Source organism: Maniola hyperantus, chromosome Z (genome assembly GCF_902806685.2).
Source record: "Maniola hyperantus chromosome Z, iAphHyp1.2, whole genome shotgun sequence".
Taxonomy (NCBI): Eukaryota; Metazoa; Arthropoda; class Insecta; order Lepidoptera; family Nymphalidae; genus Maniola; species Maniola hyperantus.
In genome coordinates, this window is record NC_048564.1 from 2,461,353 (window position 1) to 2,482,005 (window position 20,653).

At 40.5% G+C, this 20,653-nt stretch overlaps 1 protein-coding gene across 3 annotated transcripts in view; it reads left to right on the forward strand.

The window, feature by feature from the left end:
- The first annotated feature begins 2,938 nt into the window (after nt 1-2,938).
- Eip78C (Ecdysone-induced protein 78C) overlaps nt 2,939-20,653 on the forward strand; it is a 43,947-nt gene continuing 26,232 nt past the window's right edge. For 2 of the 3 annotated variants that reach the window (XM_034983638.2, XM_069508925.1), the window contains exon 1: nt 19,102-19,256. In XM_034983638.2, coding sequence (XP_034839529.1) covers nt 19,136-19,256 — 121 coding nt within the window. In that variant the 5' untranslated portion in view covers nt 19,102-19,135. Of the gene's footprint in view, nt 3,156-9,547; nt 9,592-19,101; nt 19,257-20,653 lie in introns of those variants that run through there. The other variant, XM_069508924.1, reaches the window with a different exon arrangement.

A 20,653-nucleotide genomic window follows, 5' to 3' on the forward strand; every position in this document is an offset into this window, starting at 1 on the left:
CCCAACACAAAATCAGATTTACCTACTGTAAATAAGCGCGGATGTAAGTGCGATGGTTTGGTATCTAACAAGTCTAGGTATGCACTATAGTTTTGTATCGGACATTGTGTAGAGATGTTCTGGTAAAATTACGTTGATGCATTTACGGCATTTTTTATTATTATGCATCATTTATTTATTTATTTATTTATAGTTACACTAGAGCCTAGAGCCGTAAAGCTAGTTTAAGCGCAGACAAATAAACTGTTCCCATTAACCAACCATTACAAACCAACTATTACATCAAAAATTGTTGTAACAAACCCTCAATAATTATTCTTTTCTTGAGCCACGTGGGGGCGAAGCTGCGGGTAATAGTTAGCACAATAATAAATATAGTTTGTAAGCATTGATTTAAAAACAGTTTTATTTATTACTTAATAATAACGAAATACCTATTTTAAAGGTAACTTTTTCTAGAGTGGCAACTCTGGTAATGTTTTGTCATTATAACCAACACCGGCAGGGATATGAATTTAATCAAAGAATAGAATAGAATAATTCTTTATTACAAATAATAATTTATTAATTTAATAATTTAATCTACGATAAAGTCTTACAAAACTAATTTTGTATAAAAACTAACTAATTAAATTACTAAGTTTTGCATAGGTCACATTTGTAGACACTTCCTAAAACATTCAGGTAATCCCATGCCTATGTTCAAACAGCCAAATCCGTCCAGTCCGCAATAACTTTGCGTGATTGAGTAACAAACATTCAAATATCCACACTTTCACACTTACACAAATCTTTTTTTTTCTATATACATATAAAAATGAATCGGTGAATGTGTTGCTAAGTGCAAATCTCGAGAACAGCTGAACCGATTTCGCTAATTCTTTTTTATAATGTTCCTTGTAGTACGAGGATGGTTTTTACGGAGAGAAAAATTAAAAAAAATATCCTGAAAAGTCAAAAAACAACACTTTTCTATTACATAGGCGGAAAGTACCTACATCTAAAAAATACATTGCCACGCTGGTCCAGTGCGGATTGACAGACTTTAGACACCTTAATGGAGAACTCTAAGACATGTAGATTTCCCTGCGCCCTTGAGCCATTACGCACGGTTGACTAGTCGCCCGGGTTCCTGATGGAATCTGTAATTTATACGGAAGTCACCGTTCTCATGCGCACGCAGTCGCCGCAACTTCGTGCGCATACACGCGGCAACTTCCATATAAATTAGAGATTCTAACGGTCGCCGTCGACCGAGTTGCCGACCGACTAGTCGACCGTACGTAATGGATCTTAATACATACTAATATTACCTCCGAAAAGTTAATTTTTTATTTTTAAAATAGAATTTTCCAGCTAGTGCTAGGAGTGGGTACGACACTAGTGCAACAGGTGGGGTTTGAACCGACGACCTTTCGGATTTCAGTCCGCTCCTTAACCGTTGAACTATTGAGGCTCTGAGATATAAGTGCGTGCCCGGAATTGAACCTCTGACCTCCCAAATAGGAGGCGGACATCATAATCACTAGGCTATCATGGCTTGCTACATGTAGTAGGTATTGGAGTACCAATAACTGTATCCACGCACACTGCTCAGGTGCTCGGCAGTTCCATGTAGTGATCTCAACTGCAATAATCTCACCAAACACTGCAACGTGACGTTCACATGCAGTCCAAATCCAGACCATATAGTGCAGACTGTAGGCCCTAATGCTTGCCGTACACGATCAAGTTGAGAGCGGACATGAAGCGGCATCTAAACTTGACGGTGTATGGCAGGGTGAACTAGATTTAGGGAATTCGCGGTTTGATCCTAAATCGACGATAATATACGTGAAATCAAAGAAAGACAAAAAACAAAAAGAAAAATAGGTGTTTCATAGGTTTGTTAGGTAGCCCTATAGCTTTAAATGTACTGAAAAATGAACGTCTGCCAGTGACGTCGAAGCCTCGACGTTTTGTTGCAATTAGTTTCCCAACTGCCGTGAACTGTCGCATATGGCGTCAGTTCATGATGTGCACACTCGTGTGTATCGTGTATGGCCAGCGTACGGGCGGTTACGCACTCATCCGATCCGAGTCCGTGAAAATACGTTCCGAAGTTGTCATAGAACTATTTGTATAGTAGCAAAGCAGACATGTGACATAGATTTTTTTATCCGTATTTTCACGGATTCGGATCGGATGAGTGCGTGATCGCTCTAAGACTGTAAAATCGATGAAAATCACAATTCACACTAAACTATATTATACCTATCCGTATTCCGTAGTAGTATTAAAGTAGCGAGGCTCTGCCAAACAATCGGCTAACGCCTAAGTTCGCCGGTCGGGAGGAGGGTCGGGCGTCAGGGTCGGGGTAGACACTGAAACACATTGACCTAGAAGACAGGTGACAGAGTTTCTGCCCATGAACCGGGAAGTGTTTTCAAGGTTAAATTCACGTCTGCGCACTGCGGGTTGGAGAACACGCGCTGACTTTGTACCGACGTCTTCATGCTACCACAATATTATTTTTTGAAATCTGATGTTAATTTAATTCAATACCCCATTCCACATATCCCCCTTGACACCTGCCCCTCCTTTCCTTTAATTTTATTGTAGCATTAATTTAATGTTAATGCCAAACACAATAGTAAATAAAAACTATTTTAAAGTTACACTAAAAACCAGACATTAAAATTACGTAAATAAAAAACTAGAAAACCTGGCTGCTAATAAAAAGTAACTGGTAACAGCTGTAAACTTTAAAAATTATGTAGTCCGTACAAAATGAGAACTTACGCGCCATTTTAGCTATTTTTGTCAGCTAAGGACTAAAACTAATAATAAGTACGTACAGTTAAATGCAGATGTAACTAAACCTATTTATGTTTTGCTCAATTAATGACCTATTTAATAAAGGACGTCTTGAAAAAGTTACCCCATGTTACGTCTACCCTAGGCTACGATTTTGATTTCAATCCTAAAACGCGGCTAGTTCTGCTAATAAATGTTTTCTACGTTGTGGTAGTCCCAAGAACTACTACCACCAGAGAGCGTATTCGCCGCGATGCCTCTATAGGTGCTACGATATTATAAGTGACACAAATCGCAGGAATGAGCTGTTCCGTGCTGGTAGAAACTACATCGCCCAGCGTCACCGACGATCTTTACACGTAAGTGACTATTGAAAACTATGATACTCTTTACGTATATATAAATCACATATAAATAAAGAGAAAAATAATGATGTTTAGCTTATTTCGTGGTTTAATGACATATTGTATAAAGCAGTTAAAAATTGCCTACCCGTTTTATACAATACTTGCTTATACTCACGACTTCTTCCGCGTAGACTACACAAATTTAAAACTCACTACACTCAACTATTTCACCCTCTTCAGGATTGAATTTTCAAAAATCCTTTCTTAGCGGATGCCTACGTCATAATAGCTAGCTGGATGCCAAATTTCAGCCCAATCCGTCCTCTAGTTTGAGCTGTGCGTTGAAAGATCAGTCAGTCAGTTAGTCACCTTTTTCTTTTAAATATTTAGACATAGAGAAAAATGCTCATTTCAGAAATTATTTCAGAAAATACGAAAAACATCTATAGTTTCGTAGCCTATGCTTCAAATACTATAGTGTTAGTGAAATGCATTGGGATAGGCAATGGATCTCTCTCTCTATGTACTTGCCTACTATTTTTACTACTTACTACATAGTAGTAGTGGGGACTAATACTTATTTTATAATAATGTTAGCTACCAAGGCAACACGCGCTCCCTATTATAGAAATTATATTTATTATATATATTAATTATTATAGAAATACCTAAGAAGTCTTTGATTAGAAGATCTCTAGAAGATCTATTCGAATAGCAATAATTGAATGGTCAATAATTTATTATTGTTATTATTCGACAACAATAATAATAAAAATATTGAACAATCGAAAAATAATCAATTGTGTTCGATTGTTCAATTGTTTCTTCACGTGCGGGCGTGGGACGATAATGAATCGAAAATCGAATGTATTTGTGCAATTGATTTAGATTTTCGATTTATTTGTTCCAGACCGTGCGCACCGCATCGAATAATTGAACAACTGAACAATCAATTGTTGATTTATTCGATTTAAGCAACTTTTGAGCGACTGTCCGATTCATTCGATTGTTTTTATGCAACATTCGCCCACCGCTAGTTCGAAGGGATCAACATGATATTGTTGCGGTTGCACCCAGCACACGCGGTCGATACCGGCATCAGCAGGCGCGCGGCCTTGAGTCACTTGAGTGCGTCCTTGGGTTACGCAACAATATGCCCGTAATGACACTCACGCCGCAGACAAGCACCAACAGTTGGAATCGGTTGGAGGTCAATGTCAAGTGCACTTTGATGCCCATCCTTAGTGATAACTAGCTTATGCTCGCGACTTCGCCCGCGTGGACTACACAAATTTTAAACCCCTATTTCAGCCCCTTAGGGGTTGAATTTTCAAAAATCCTTTCTTAGCGGATGCCTACGTGATAATAGCTATCTGAATGCCAAATTTCAGCCCGATCCGTCCAGTAGATTGAGATCAGCGTTGCCAGACGTCCCGATTTTTCAAGACAAAATCAAGCGTGCAGCGTGCTGAGGAAACTTGAGCGGGTGGCACAGACAAGCCCGACAAGAAATAAATCTGTAAGATGTCATAATATTGTCTTTAAGATATCTTTAGGAGTATTATTTTCTCGTTGGGAAGTGTGGACTGGCCGCCCGCCCGGAGCATACCTAAAGAGCGCCCGATTTTTGCTATCTATTGTCACGTTAACGTCATTTGAATTCAAATAAAAAGATAAATATTTAAAAACTTCTGATTATACTTATGCATTTTTTTACATGTCCCACTTTCGACGAAAGAATCCCGCTTTTTTCACTTAAAAAGTTAAAAAATCCCGACTTGGCAATTAAAAAAACTGGCAACGCTGATTGAGATGTGCATTGATAGATCGATCAGTAAGTCAGTCAGTCACCTTTTCATTTTATATATTTAGATGACTGGTGCATTTCTTCACAAGTTTATTCATACTAATATTATAAATGCGAAAATGTGTCTGTATGTTCAGTCTGCTAGCTTTTCACGGCCCTACAGTTTGACCGATTTTCATGAAATTTGGTAAAGGTTGCTTACATTCCGGGGAAGGACATAGGCTTCTTTTATCCCAGAAAATTAAAGTTTCCACGGGAGTTTTAAAAACGTAAATCCACGCGAACGAAGTCACGTGGATTTTTAGATAGCTGAAAGTCATATCACGATCAACCCATCGCCGTCGGCCTACTACTGAGTATGGGTAGAAGACCGTGCTCAATAGTGGGCTGACTTAAACCCTTCTCAGAATGAGAAAGATCAAAGACAAATACCATAGTCCACCACGCTGGCCCAGTGCAGATTGGTAGACTTCACACACCTTTGCGAACATTATGGAGAACTCTCAGGTATGCAGGTTTCTTCCCGCGATGTTTATCTTCACAGTTAAAGCAAGCGATATATTTTAAAATTGCTTAAAACGCACATAAATCCGAAAAGTTAGAGGTGCGTGTCTGGGATCGAACCCCCGGCCGACCTCCCGAATAGGAAGCCGACGTTTTAATCACTAGGCTTTCTATCTAGATCATATTGGTAACTTTAATTATTATCGATTGCAGCTTGACCTGCTTTGACCTGTGTCTAAAATCGGACGAGATATATTTTGTTCGTCGCTGAATTCCCTGCTAATCGTTTTGGGAGCGAGAGTGTATATTATTAGGTTTTCTAATTCAGTTAACCCTACCTTGGTCTAGTTTCCCAGAAACTAAGTTCAAAAACCTTTTTGTTTAAGTGGGTTTTTGGAACAATGACTGATTTTAGAGACGTTATATTTAAATACGTTATGCCCGCGCCTTCGTCTCCGTGGATTTAGGTTTTTTAAAAATTCCAAGGAAACTCTTCGATTTTTCGGGATAAAAAGTAGCCTAAGTATATCCGTAGAACCGCATTAGCCGCCACTTGATGGGCCACCGCAGGTCCACTCGCCGTGATTGCCATTTTCGAAAAAAAAACTGAATTTATAAGATCTATCTAAGCGTAAGTAGGTAATAGGCAAATGAAGGTTTTGTCAAGTAATGAAAGGAAGGCGTTATTTAGCTACTTCATAATTATACTAATACTTAGTATAACTTTACCAAAACTCAGAGTGCCAGGAGTTTTCCTAAAGTAAAATGCTTAATTTCCCTCGGCAATGCGTATGGTTATATGTATCTAGGTAGTTAGGCACCACAGCGATCACGTCAAACGCTTTTTCAATCGGATGTTGTATCTGTGGGCCAGGAATTTGTTAATCTAATTCGGAAGCGACCCGAAATATCGACACCGAGTTAATGCAGAAACAATTTTGGTCAACCCGGTTTACAATTCAAATACGATGCTGGCGGCTCGCTGTAGCCGCGATCGGCTGAAGTCACAAAAACTGATGTCCTTGAAGGTCCAGGCTCCCCAATAACCTACTGGCCGTGTTTATACGTTTTTGAAAAACTATTCAAGGTGCCAAAACAATACAGTGTGTTTTTATTACGTGTCTGGTTTCATCTATTTGATGGTCAACAGTTGCTCTCGTCTTATCCAGAGGCAGATTATCCCTAAGGCAAACTATAGGCACGTGCCTAGGGGCGCGAGGTTACGAAGGGGCGCGCACGATCATGTAGAGTTCCCTTACCTGGCCTTCGTAATCATCCCTACTAAGTAATATTATCTTGGAGTGACCGAAACTGCTTCTTCTTATAGCAAAGTGTCATGACGTGATGTTCTTCACTCGTTCACATAAATAGTATAATCACCAACAACCAGCTATGCAATGAGACGACTCCTCGTTCTTTTGAAATTAGTAATTTTTTTAATATGGCTGTTAGAGGGGCGCCTAGAGGCTTGCCTAGGGCGCCCTCGACATTTAATCCGCCTGTCTTATCCCAAAAGAAACAAAAATACTTACCCTAAATGGAGCTCGGCACCTGCGGAAATAAAACTTTACAGTTTATTTTAAAACTTAGAGTTTTGACGACCTCCCTGGCGCAGTGGTAAGCGTAGTCTGATTAGTGCGAGGTCCCAGGTTCGATTCCTGGCAGGGGTTTGAAATTTTATAATTTCTAAATCTCCGGTCTGGTCTGGTGGGAGGCTTCGGCCGTAGCTAGTTACCACCCTACTGGCAAGGCCATGCTGCCAAGCAATCTAGCGTTCCAGTACGATGCCGTATAGAAACCAAAGGGGTGTGGGCTTAATAAAAACTGTCATACCCCTTCCAGGTTAGCCCGCTTCCATCTTAGGCTGAGATCTATAGAGCGCACTTTTACTTTGCTCAGACTTAAGAATGAGTTAAAACGAGACAGATTTATGTGAGAGATATAGCTCTGTCTCGTTTTAACACTGTCTTAAGTCTAAGCTAAGCCAGAGTGCGCTCTATAGATCTCACCCTATGACTGCATCATCACTTACCACCAGCATCAATTACCATAAGTATCACTTTTTTATTTTTAGGGTTCAGTACCTCAAAAGGAAAAACGGAACCCTTATAGGATGATTTCGTTGTCAGACAGGAATTTTTGAAAATTCAACACCTAAGGGGGTTGAAATCTGTGTAGTCCACGCGGACGAACTCGCGAGCATAAGCTACCTTTTAAATATAATCAATCAAATCAAATAATTAATATCAGAATAGGAGGCCGAAGTGTCTACTAGGCCATGGTATATATATTTTGTGTGATTTAATATATATAGACTGCAGGCTGCTAGTCGGTCACCTGCGCTGCATAAAATTACACATACATTAATATCAATAGTTTCAATTATTATTAATGTCATCATCATCATGATCAACCCATCGCCCGCTCACTACAGAGCACGGGTCTCCTCTCAGAGTGAGAAGGGCTTTGGCCATAGTCTACCACGCTAGCTATGTACGGATTGGTAGACTTCACACACCTTTTATTATGGAGAACTCTCACGATGTTTCCCTTCACCGTTAAAACAAGTGATATTTAAATTATTAAAACGCACATAAGTCTGAAAAGTTAGAGGTAACCTGTAACTTTTCAGAGTTATGTGCGGGATCGAACCCTCGACCTCCGAATAGAAGGTGAACACCCTAACCACTAGGCTAGCACAGTTTATAGCTTTACAAAATAAAGAAATTGAATTGATAATAGCCTAGTAGTTGCTATTCGGGGAGTCAGTGATTCGATCCCGGGCACGCACCTCTGATTTTTCGGAGTTATGTAGGAACGTTTTAAGTAATTAAATCTCACTTGCTTGTACGGTGAAGGAAAACATCGTGAGGAAACCTGCATGCCTGATGCCTGAGAGTTCTCCAAATTGTTCTCAGAGGTGTGTAGAATCTGGCAATCCGCATTTGGCCATGCAGCGCAGCGTGGTGGACTATGACCGAACCCTTCTCATTCTAAGTTCTCAGTAGTAAGTCAGTGAGGACTTGATGATGATGATCAATAATATGAGTGAATTTGTTTTTATTGGTTAAACTTTACATCCTATCAAATTGCGGTGTGATCTTTGCCTACAATTTAATATGAAAATAAAATTTACTTATTCATTGTATTGAATTTAAATTTAAACTCGCGTCAATACATGATTTGCTTCAGACGCCAATGAAATTGAGAGGAGTAAATACCTATCGATATATTATTTAATATGTATATATACCTACTTATTATACAGGTGAGTCTTCAATTCACACAATTTTCCTAGGCAGAAACATTTGATTAAATGTCTAGTGTGCCCTATTTAACCACCTTGGGTATACAATTTTCAAAAAACCGGTTAAGTGCGAGACAGGCTCGCGCACCGAGAGTTCCGTACTGCAATCGTATTTTTTCGACATTTGGCACGATAATTCAAAAACTATGATGCATAAAAATAAATAAAAATCTGTTTTAGAATGCACAGGTAAAACCCTTTCATATGATACCCCTACTTGAAATAGTATAATTATTAGTTCGTGACCACAATTAAATTTTTTGTGTGTGATGTTCCCCCATTTGAAAAATCCTTTCTTAGTGGATGCCTACGTTATAAAAAGGAACATACCTACTCTCAAACTTTCATGTTTCTAACCAAAGCGGTTTAGTTTAGATGGTTTAGGCTGTGCGTTGATAGATCAGTCTCTCATTAGGGCAAGTCTTTTCGAAATATAATATATTAAAAGGAAAAGGTGACTGACTGACTGACTGATCTATCAACGCACAGCTCTAACAACTGGAGGGATCGGGATTTGGCATGCAGATAGCTATTATCACATAGGCATCCGCTAAGAAAGGATTTTTGAAAATTCAAATCACGGGGTGAAAATAGGGGTTTGAAATTTGTGTAGGTAGTCCACGCGGACGCGGACGGACGAAGTTGCGAGCATAAGCTAGTCATATTATATATCTTTATACTATCTCTATGAGTCATTCGTAAAGCGTAACTGTCAGTTGAATGTAACTAAGTATCTCTATGGTACCTACAGTCTGTAGGCTACAGAACATTTTTTTTTATTTACAGATTCAGAGAAGATCCGGATTCGCCTGTATCGGGGAGTTCTCCAGGTGAGGTGAATTTCTTAGATTATAATTAAGTAGGTATAGGGGTGGCTCGTTGATCTTCTCGTAGCGTTCCTCGGTGCGCGAGTCTGACTCGTACTTGACCGGTTTTTAGACTACATCGACTGACCTTGAGACGTGGTCGTCTAGAATCGTCCTTGAGCTTCTCGTAGCGTTCCTCGGTGCGCGAGTCTGACTCGCACTTGGCCGGTTTTTAGACTACATCGACTGACCTTGAGGCGCGGTCGTCTGGAATCGTCCTTGAGCTTCTCGTAGCGTTCCTCGGTGCGCGAGACTGACTCGCACTTGGCCGGTTTTTAGACTACATCGACTGACCTTGAGGCGCGGTCGTCTGCAATCTTCCTTGAGCTTCTCGTAGCGTTCCTCGGTGCGCGAATCTCTCGCACTTGTCCGGTTTTTAGACTACATCGACTGACCTTGAGGCGCGGTCGTCTGGAATCGTCCTTGAGCTTCTCGTAGCGTTCCTCGGTGCGCGAGTCTGACTCGCATTTGGCCAGTTTTTAGACTACATCGACTTACCTTGAGGCGCGGTCGTCTGGAATCGTCCTTGAGCTACTCGTAGCGTTCCTAGGTGCGCGAGTCTGACTCGCATTTGGCCAGTTATTAGACTACATCGACTGACCTTGAGGCGCGGTCGTCTGGGATCGTCCTTGAGCTTCTCGTAGCGTTCCTCGGTGCGCGAGTCTGACTCGCATTTGGCCAGTTATTAGACTACATCGACTGACCTTGAGGCGCGGTCGTCTGGGATCGTCCTTGAGCTTCTCGTAGCGTTCCTCGGTGCGCGAGTCTGACTCGCACTTGGCCGGTTTTTAGACTACATCGACTGACCTTGAGGCGCGGTCGTCTGCAATCTTCCTTGAGCTTATCGTAGCGTTCCTCGGTGTGCGAATCTCTCGCACTTGTCCGGTTTTTAGACTACATCGACTGACCTTGAGGCGCGGTCGTCTGGAATCGTCCTTGAGCTTTTCGTAGCGTTCCTCGGTGCGCGAGTCTGACTCGCATTTGGCCAGTTTTTAGACTACATCGACTTACCTTGAGGCGCGGTCGTCTGGAATCGTCCTTGAGCTTCTCCTAGCGTTCCTCGGTGCGCGAGTCTGACTCGCATTTGGCCAGTTATTAGACTACATCGACTGACCTTGAGGCGCGGTCGTCTGGAATCGTCCTTGAGCGTCTCGTAGCGTTCCTCGGTGCGCAAGTCTGACTCGCACTTGGCCGGTTTTTGGACTACATTGACTGACCTTGGGGCGCGGTAGTCTGGATGGACGACACGTCTGATGTCGTCCCTCCACCTAGTGGGGGGTCGTCCAACGCTGCGTCTTCCGGTGCGAGGTCGCTATTCCAGCACCTTGGGACCCAGACGTCTATCGGTTTTACGAACTGCCCATTGCCACTTCAGCTTCGCAACCCGTTGAGCTAATAACTACTGTAAATAAATAACTATTTTACTATTATAACATTGAATATACTACATCAAAAGCTGTGATAGCCTAGTGGTTAGGACGTCCGCCTCCTAATTGGAGGTTCCGATCCCGGGCACGCACCTCTAACTTTTCGGAGTTATGTGCATTTTAAGTAATTAAAATATCACTTGCTTCAACGGTGAAGGAAAATATCGTGAGGAAACCTGCATACCTGAGAGTTCTTCATAATGTTCTTAAAGGTGTCTGAAGTCTACCAATCCGCCCATGGCCAGTGTGATAGACTACGGTCAAAACCCTTCTCACTTTGAGAGGAGATCCGTGCTCTGTAGTGAGCCGGCGATGGGTTGATCATGATGATGATAATGTATAGATCATGACGTGTGAAACTCCATACAAGAGACATGTCACCTGTGTCCAGCCGTGGATGTCTATCGGTTGAGGATGATGATGATGATGAGAGTGTGTGTACAGGGTGTGTACCTACAGGGTGTACTACTGTATACGTCGACTTTACTAGTAAAGTAAAGGTTGCCACCATCGGCTAGTAAGTAATGATAAAAATAAGTTATTCATTCGACATATTTATTTGGGTCGCTCGATTTGCTATCAAATCAATAACTTAAAGTAGGACAACGGTTTCATTAAATTTTATATGAGGGGTGTACAATTTTAAGTAAAACATTTGCAAACAGGCTTTTATATTCCCCGTTGACGACAGTCACAGCATTTCATATTTAAATAGATTATGTAACAAACTATGTATGATCTAAATATATAATTTAAGCGAAATACCACTCACTCACTGACTGACTGACTGACTAATCACGAAATCTCAGAAACTATAAAGCCTACAAACTTGAAATTTGGAAGGTTAGGTTCCTTCTAGAATGTAAGTGTCAGCTAAGAAACAGTTTTGATAAAATCTTCCCCTAAGGGGGTAAAATGGGGGTTGGAAGCTGGTATGAAAGTCTTATGTTTTTGAAGTTAGAGACGTGAAAATGGACATTTAGAATATTAGCTTTAAATAATAAAAATCTGTATATAAATCAATTTGGGAAATACCCCCCTTAAGGTTGGTAAAATAGGGGGAAAAAGTTTTTATTGAAAAGTTTTAACTTACTTGTAGTGTTAAGGAAAGGGTCACTGACTGACTGATCGGGTTGAAATTTGGCATGCAGATAGCTATTATGACGTAGGATCCGCTAAGAAAGGTTTTTTGAAAATTCAAACCTTAAAGGGGTGAAATAGGGGTTTGAAATTTGTGTAGTCCACGCGGATGAAGTTGTGAGCACAAGCTAGTTCTTATAATAAAACTAATAGCTACCCTAGCTAAACCCTAGCCAAACAAAGTCGCGGGCCTGCCACAACTTCGTCCCCGTGGACTCTACTTTTAAACCCCTATTTTACCCCCTTAAGGGTTGAATTTTATAAAATCCTTTCTTAGCGGATGCTACGTCATAATAAGTATCTGCATGCCAAATTTCAGCCCGCCGATCCGTCCAGTGGTTTGAACTCTGCATTGATAGATCAGTTAGTCAGTCAGTAAGCTTTTTCTTTGCTGCTGTTGCCCGCGACTTCGTCCGCGCAAAATTTCTGGTTTCTCATGAGATCTGAAAATTTCCCGCTGCAACAGGCCTCACTTACCTACTCTGCAGTCTCACCTTAAGGCACGGAACCCAGAGTACCTAAAAATGCCAATTTCCATATCTCTAATTTCAAAAACATAGGATTTTCAACTTTTCAACCCCCATTTCATCCCCTTAGGGGGGGAATTTAGTTAGATCCTTTCTTATCTGATACTTTCCCCTCAGAAAGAACCTACGTTTCAAATTTGAAGTAAAAATAATGATTATTATGATTATGATTACAATCCATTCACTACATTATAAATGTGAAGATGTGTTTGTTTTTTGGTTTATTGATTTGTTGGTTTGTCTTTAAATCACGTCGCAATGGGGCAACAGATCGACGTATTTTTTGGATGGCTATAGTTAAAGACCTGTAGAGTGACACCGGCTACTTTTAATCCTGAAAAATAAAAAAGTTCTCACGGGATTTTTAAAAACCTAAATCCACGTGGATGAAATTTTGGCCATCAGCTTGTAAGTACATTTTTATAAAGTCGCGTACTATACCTACCTATCACGCCATTTATATTGAACGCACGGCACCTCCAGCACTAATTCTAAACTTAATCTTTGTTATCAGCAAATCTTATGAGACAGCCCGGCCTATCCACTAATGGCACTGCTTTGCAAAACCTTCACCACGCCCAGTTATTCCATAATCGACTCAAAACTTATGTTCATACAGTTCAAATTGAATCAATGAGTATTTACAACACGTTTGATTAGATGCTAACACATAAACAGACTCAATTCGAACGATTCTGTACCTTAACTGTATATGCAAGAGGTGTGATTTCGGTTGCGCATGATTCTCTAACAGCTATACCGGGTTCGCTGACCTGTGCAAAGCTTCGCTTCCTGCGCAAACGCCGTGGCGACTGTGCTTTTTACATGACACATGTACACGGAGCGTAGGCTGCGTACGACTCCCGCTCGTTAGGCTTGACGCGGAAATCGGGAACTGCGAGTTATGACGGGCGACTCCCATAGACTACGCGTTATATTCTTATATTTATTTCCCAAATTTTCCGCATGATTCCGCACGGCTAAGCAGTTAATAACAAGTGTTCAGGCAGACGCATGAGCATTGTTGTACAGTTGTGAGTTGTTTACAAAGAAATGCTGGCTGGAAAGGCTGAAATGTAGCATGCAGATAGCTATTATGACGTAGCCTTCCGCTAAGAAAGGGTTTTTGAAAATCTAACCCACGAGGGTGTAGAATAGGGGTTTGAAATTTGTGTAGTACACGCGAAATCGCGGCGAGCATAATAAATAATAGCCGAACCTCATTTACTGCGCACATTGTTCAGTTTAATGGCAAATCTAAAAATTCTTTCATATACCTAAAAGATTTCTGTTCTTGCAGACGATACGATATGGTACGATACGACAGGACTACCTAAAGGTTGAGGTCCGCGAAAGGTTGAGATGGCAATTGGGGTACGAGGTGAGGGGACACCCCGCTCACCCGCACATCACCCACGCTCGCTTGCACGGGGTTAGTGCGGGGGCTGTGCGGATGTGCGGGGCGTTCCCATTTCAACCTGTCGCGTAGGTAGGTACTATAAGTGCACCTAACTAGCACTAAAATCACATCAAAGTGGCTGTAAAAATGAAAATAGCTATAAGTATTCCCCTTTAGTAGCAGTAAGCAGCTTATTCTCTAATGATGTCTTCTTATGTGAACCGGAAAATATTTTCCCGAGAGACGAGTAGTGAAAGCTTTAAGCGTAGGCGGTAGGTGCCTCCTGCAAGCTGTAAGCTTTCAGCCGTGCTCAAACGATTCACTACATACATACAAAAATCCAATACTATTATTTTATCTTTATTTTTAGCCAGGGCTGTATCACTTTGCGATAATGTCGCCCCCATAAACAAATTAACTTACCCTATATTATGTAAATATGTAGTAATGTACAGAGCTGCTCCGATAAGGGGTAAACTAAAATGCTGTTTGGGGGAAAATTAGGAAATTAAAAAAAGTTTTGCAAACTATACCTACCTACTGTGTGACATGTCAAATGAAAGGGCCTTTTTATTAGGGTTCCGTAGTAAACAAGGAACCCTTATAGTTTCGCCATGTGCGTCCGTCTTTCTGTACGTCCGTCCGTCCGTCCGTCCGTCCTCGGTTAATCTCAGAGACTATTAGTGCTAGAAATCTGTAATTTGGCATGGGTATAAATATTAATCACGCCGACAAAAAGGTGAAATAAAGTTTTGATAAATATTTTTTTTAGGTTAGCTCCCCTATATGTAAAGTGGGGATGAACTTTTTTTTCTCGTCTACCCCTTAGTATCGTTGAATAGGTCTTTTAAAAATACTGTGGGTCTGGTAATATTATTTTTTGATTACTAGATCCGTTTGTGAAATATAATGTTTTAAAGTGTTAATTAGGCTATTTTTTATCCCGGCAAATCAAAGAGTTCCCACGGGATTCTTAAAGGCCCATCCGTTATACAGATATGAAATTTGAAAATTTCCCACATGATTGTTAAAATCCCTGAATTCACGCAAACTTAAACACACAAGAAATTAAATTGGTACTAGGCAATTCCTGCCTCGATAATGGATAGGGTCCAAGAAACGCCACGTTGCGTTGTGTAGGTCGTCTACACTAATATTATAAAGAGGAAAACTTTGTTTGTTTGTTTGTTTGTTTGTTTGTTTGTGCTGAATAGGCTCAAAAACTACTGGACCGATTTTAAAAATTCTTTCACCATTCGAAAGCTACATTATCCACGAGTAACATAGGCTATATTTTATTTTGGAAAAAAATAGGGTTCCGTAAGATATTTGGGTTTTTCGGACACAAGGTGTAAAAAATCAACCAGAAAAGTTACTTATTTTGCGTACGCTGCCTAAACTATAAAAGATAGAACCATAAAATGTTCTAATTAATTGTAGATCTTATAAATATCTACAAAAAAGTCCGCGACACACTATACCCATCTATGTCGAGTGAGGCACAGCAACCATTTTTTTATTTAAAAATCTTGAATTTTTTTTGGACTACATTTAAACGCGTTTATTTTACTCATGCTATTAATCCTTATCAAATAAATGATTTCATCACTAAGAACAGTTTATGGAGATAATATTTGGTCTTTGAATGATTAAAATTGGACGTTTGGTTTTGAAGTTATGGCGAAATTAAAATATTACGATTTCTGCTGCACGGCCCGTTGTATTATATATAAAGAGGTAATGTCGTTAAGTTTGTTTGTAGGGGGTAATCTTTAGAACTACTGAACCGATTTTAAAAATTCTTTCACCAGTAGAAAGCTACATTATTCCTGAGTGACATAGGCTATACGGGATCTTTAAAAACCTAAATCTACGCGGGCGAAGCCGCGGGGATCAGCTAGTAACGTATAAACATGTGATTCACGGAAGTACACCTTCACAGGTTAATTACACTGATACATTTTTGATCCATTGAATAAATAAAAAACCGGCTAAGTGCGAGTCGGGCTCGCGCAACGAGCTTGCCCTGCTTGATGTTTTATGATTGGCCAACCTAAATGAGTTTTTTCAAAATGGGAGACTTAGGTATGCCAGGTTCCATACAAAAATGTTGGAACCACTTTCAGCCCGGTAGATCGGTCAAGTAGTTCGAGCTGTGCGTTGATAGATCAGTCATTCAGTCAGTCAGCTTTTCCTTTTATATATAGAACTAGATGATTATATTATAGATGATATTTCGGTTTTAAAAAACTCCGTGGCAAATCTTTGATTTTCCGGGATAAAATGTAACTTATGACCTTCCCCGGGATGCAAGCTATCTCTGTACCAAATTTCGTCAAAATCGGTTCAACGGTTGGGCCGTGAAAGGCTAGCAGAAAGACAGACAGACAGATAGAGGGACAGACGGATAGACACACTTTCGCATTTATAATATTAGTATGTATAGATAGATAGATTAGATTATCTAAGTTTTAACCTAAAATTTGTGATTTGTGACAGGACATCTATTAATTAATTAATCTAATTAGTACAATATAATGATGTAGCATATAATATTATTTATCTCTTATGGATGTTATATTAAATATTTACCTAATGGCGGCCCTCGCGCCGGGTGGGGCCTTCAAAAACACTGTGTTCTTGAATTTATTGAATTTCAAGCTGCAATTTGTAATTCTTATCCGGTGCGTGTGACGCGCGGCGCAAGCTCGTACAAGTAACCAAATATCCAAATGTATTATTTTATGTTATTTTTTATTATTAAGTATTTTTGTTTTGAATTATATTTTTTATGAATTTCCTTTATTGTTCATCCACTGATGCCTATATGTACAACTTATTTTAGGCATTAATGGCTCAACCTAATTTTGGCTGTAAATTTGGTGAAACAGTAAACTAGCTTCCGGTACCCCCAAGAGCTGGCAGCTACCTTGGTCAAAGAATTAGTTTGGCCATCCAAAGGGGTAATGCTGCCAGCATCTTGGGTACAATGCCTCGCTGCGGTGGTCTCGATGTGATTTTAGATTTAATTTAATTCATTTTGGTTTTAATTTAATGTTTTTTTTAACTTTTAATTTAGATTTTTAAAAAAATTTCTTTGTAAACAGTAAATGATTTATTTATTAGATAAATTATTTATCCTCTCTAAGTATCCTTAAGTACGACTATAGACTATATATTAGTCTATTTTATTAGTATATATATATATATATATATTTTTTTTTTTTTTTTTTTAATACAATAAAACTTAAAGCTAGCCTTATCTAATTACTATATAAATCATGACCGCGTGGAATGGTGCCAAGAATACTGGCTGCATTTCCGCGCTGGACAGCCAGGCTGATCCGTTGCGCAAAAAATGAGCCAGCCCTTCTGTCACCAGTTGAGGCTATTAATCGCGGTGAAATGTCTCGTAAAAATTTTTTAGCACTAAGACTATATTATTATATATATTTTCTTTTTTAATATTACACACCACCTGCAGTCTAATTTTCCTTATACTTTCCAATCTTTAAGGTTGCCTGGTAGAGATCGCTAATTAGCGATAAGGCCGCCTTTTGTATCTTCCTTCTGTCTGTGGTTAAGACGTCGGAATCCATAGGGACAAAGGTTTGGTTCCGCACTGCATCTTTAGTCTTTCGGAAATGTCACTTGCTTAGCGGTAAAGGAAAACAACGTGAGGAGACCTGCATGCCTGAGATTTCTCTATAATGTTCTCAAAGGTGTGTGAAGTCTGCCAAACTGACCAAGGCCAGCGTGGTGGACTATGGCAAAACCCTTCTCGTTCTGAGAGCAGACTCATGGTCAGCAGTGAGCCAGCGATGGATTGACGATAGTGATGATTATTTGATCCACTACTGTTGTATATCATTACTCATGACCGTGAGGCCCTTCTTAGTAAGTAATAATGAGTTCTAAATAGGAGCTAAGCCGAAATCCTAGAAAAAGAATTGATAATACTTATGTCGAAACTCAGGTTAACTGATATAAAAATTTACCGCGGTTAACGGATGAGGTTTCATCTGGTGACAGCAGGGCTGGCTTCTTTTGCGCGCAAAGGATCAACCTGGATGTCCAGCGTGGAAATGCAGCCAGTATTATTGGCGCAATGGCATGATTTGCAACAGTAACTTGATAAGACTAGCTTTAAGTTTTATTTCAACAGAAGTCTGAACACTTCATCCTTTCTTATCTTTGCTTATAAGATTTGTTTCTTATCGCTTCCGGTAGGTCATCGACGATTACGGGTTCGAATTCTGAAAAGGTTTTGTTTATTTTTTATTCTGGTACAAGTCAGCCCTTAGCTGCAATCTCATCTGATGGTAAGAGATGATAAGAGGGAAGTGGGCTGACTTGGAAGTGGTATGGCAGTTTTTATTAAACACATACTTACCCCTAATCTGCACGGCACGTGTCTACACGGCATCGTACTGGAACGGTAAATTGCTTGGCGGCATAGCTTTGCCGGTGGTAAATAACCTCGGCCATAACCTCCCACCAGAGACAATTGAGATATTATAAATACCCAAACTGTCCCTGCTGGTAATAGATCCCAAAGACTTGGGAGTCCTTGGGACCTTATGCGACCAAAGTGCTAACCACTGCACTAGGGAGGTCGTCGAAATTCTGTTTGACGTAATGTTTCGAATGTGAGCCCACGGTTTCTCGTCGAAACATACCCTCCATAGCTGAACGGCTAAGGAGCATACTGAAATCCGAATGTTCGGCGGTTCAAACTCTACCCGTTGCACTATTGTCCTACCCACTCCTAGTAATAAGCTTTACGCGTAGTTGGAGGGGTTAGGGGAATATTAGTTATGGTTAAATTGGCTAGTATTCTTTAAAAAAAAACAAAAAAGCGGTGCTTGCATAATGACAGCGCGTATAGGCTGCTGTGAGATGCGCGTGGAGAGCTTCCGAGCTCAGACGTCCGGGTGCGGTGCAGCAGCGCCGTGCGGGTCGGCAGTGCGCGGCGCGACACAGAGCGCGGTGGTCGTGACCGGCATGCTGGCACCATGGACGTGTGGAGCGGTCTTCCCGCATGCGTGCGCGCAACCCCGCCGGCGCGCCGCCTAGAGCCCGCGGGCAACTTCGCGCTTGCCTTCTACGACAAGGACGCACAAACACCAAAACAGGGTGAGTTTTCCGATCCATTTGTGTGTCCATGGGAGGCTTCGGCCATGGCTAGTTACCCTTTTTTTGGTAACAGAATATTTTGTTATCTTTTTAAGATACCCGACGTCCAGGAAAAGACATCGATTATGTAAGATTTTTACCTACTGAAACCCCCTCGGTGGCCACTATCAGCGCATCTTGGAAAGCTCCGAGATATCTTATGAACAAGTCGCGCGTCGGTGCCCCCCAAGCGCGACACGAATTTGGCTCGTCCCTGAGAAATTAACCCTCTGTGATCTGCTTCACAACCCTATTTACCACCCTACCGGCAAAGCCTATGCCACCAAACAATCTTAAAAAGTTCAATCTTCAATCAAATCAATGTTTACGAAAAAATAATATCGCGTGTTCGTGTATAAAGCAAGGTAATTCCTGACGTTGCCTAACCATCTATTAATCGTATAAATCTGCTAAGTACTTACTTACATTGCTTATTACATACTCGTGAACTTAACTTCGGCAAGGAAAAACTAAATATTTGTACAGAAAATAGCGACTACTCGCTGAAAACTCAGCAAAACATTCGTCGGTGTATCTGGAGCTTTACAACACAGGGTGGAAACAACAAAATTAGTGTCCGCAAGTGATTATTTTCTCTTTTTAGAGTAATCCAAAACCTTGGCACGTTGTGAATTAAATAACCTTTGAGATCATTATGGAGAACTCTCAGGCATGCAGGTTTCCTCACGATGTTTTCCTTCACCGTTCAAGCAAGTGAGATTTAATAACTTAAAACGCACATAACTCTGAGAAGTTAGAGGTACGTGCCCGGGATCGAATCCCCGATCTCCGATTAGAAGGCGGACGACCTACCCACTAGGCTATCACAGCTTTACCGCTTATATACCTACCCAGACACATAATATATCAATGGAAACAATATACCTGCAATTTTTTAGTTAGAAAATTTATTCATATTCTGTCGAATGTCAGTCAAATTATATTTAGGTACGCCTACTAATACCTATTCATCTATTTACTTTTTTTACATTAGTCCAAAAATATAAGAAGGAAGTTCTTATATTTTTGGACTAATATAGTTACGCCCAAATAACGGTGTACGATTCAGATCTGAGTTTCCTAGGAAACTCTGTGTTACTTATCATTTATCATCATCATCCATCAAGCCATCCCCAGCGGCCTTCCACTGACCATGGGTCTCCTCTTAGAATGAGAAGAGTAGGCTATAGTCTGCCACACTGGCTCAGTACTGATTGGCAGACTTCACACACCTTTGAGAACACTACGGAGAGCTCTCAGGCATGCAGGTTTCCTCACGATGTTTTCTTTCACCTTTGAAGCAAGTGATATTTAATTGCTTAAGACGCACATAGCTCCGAATATATTTTATTGTTTCC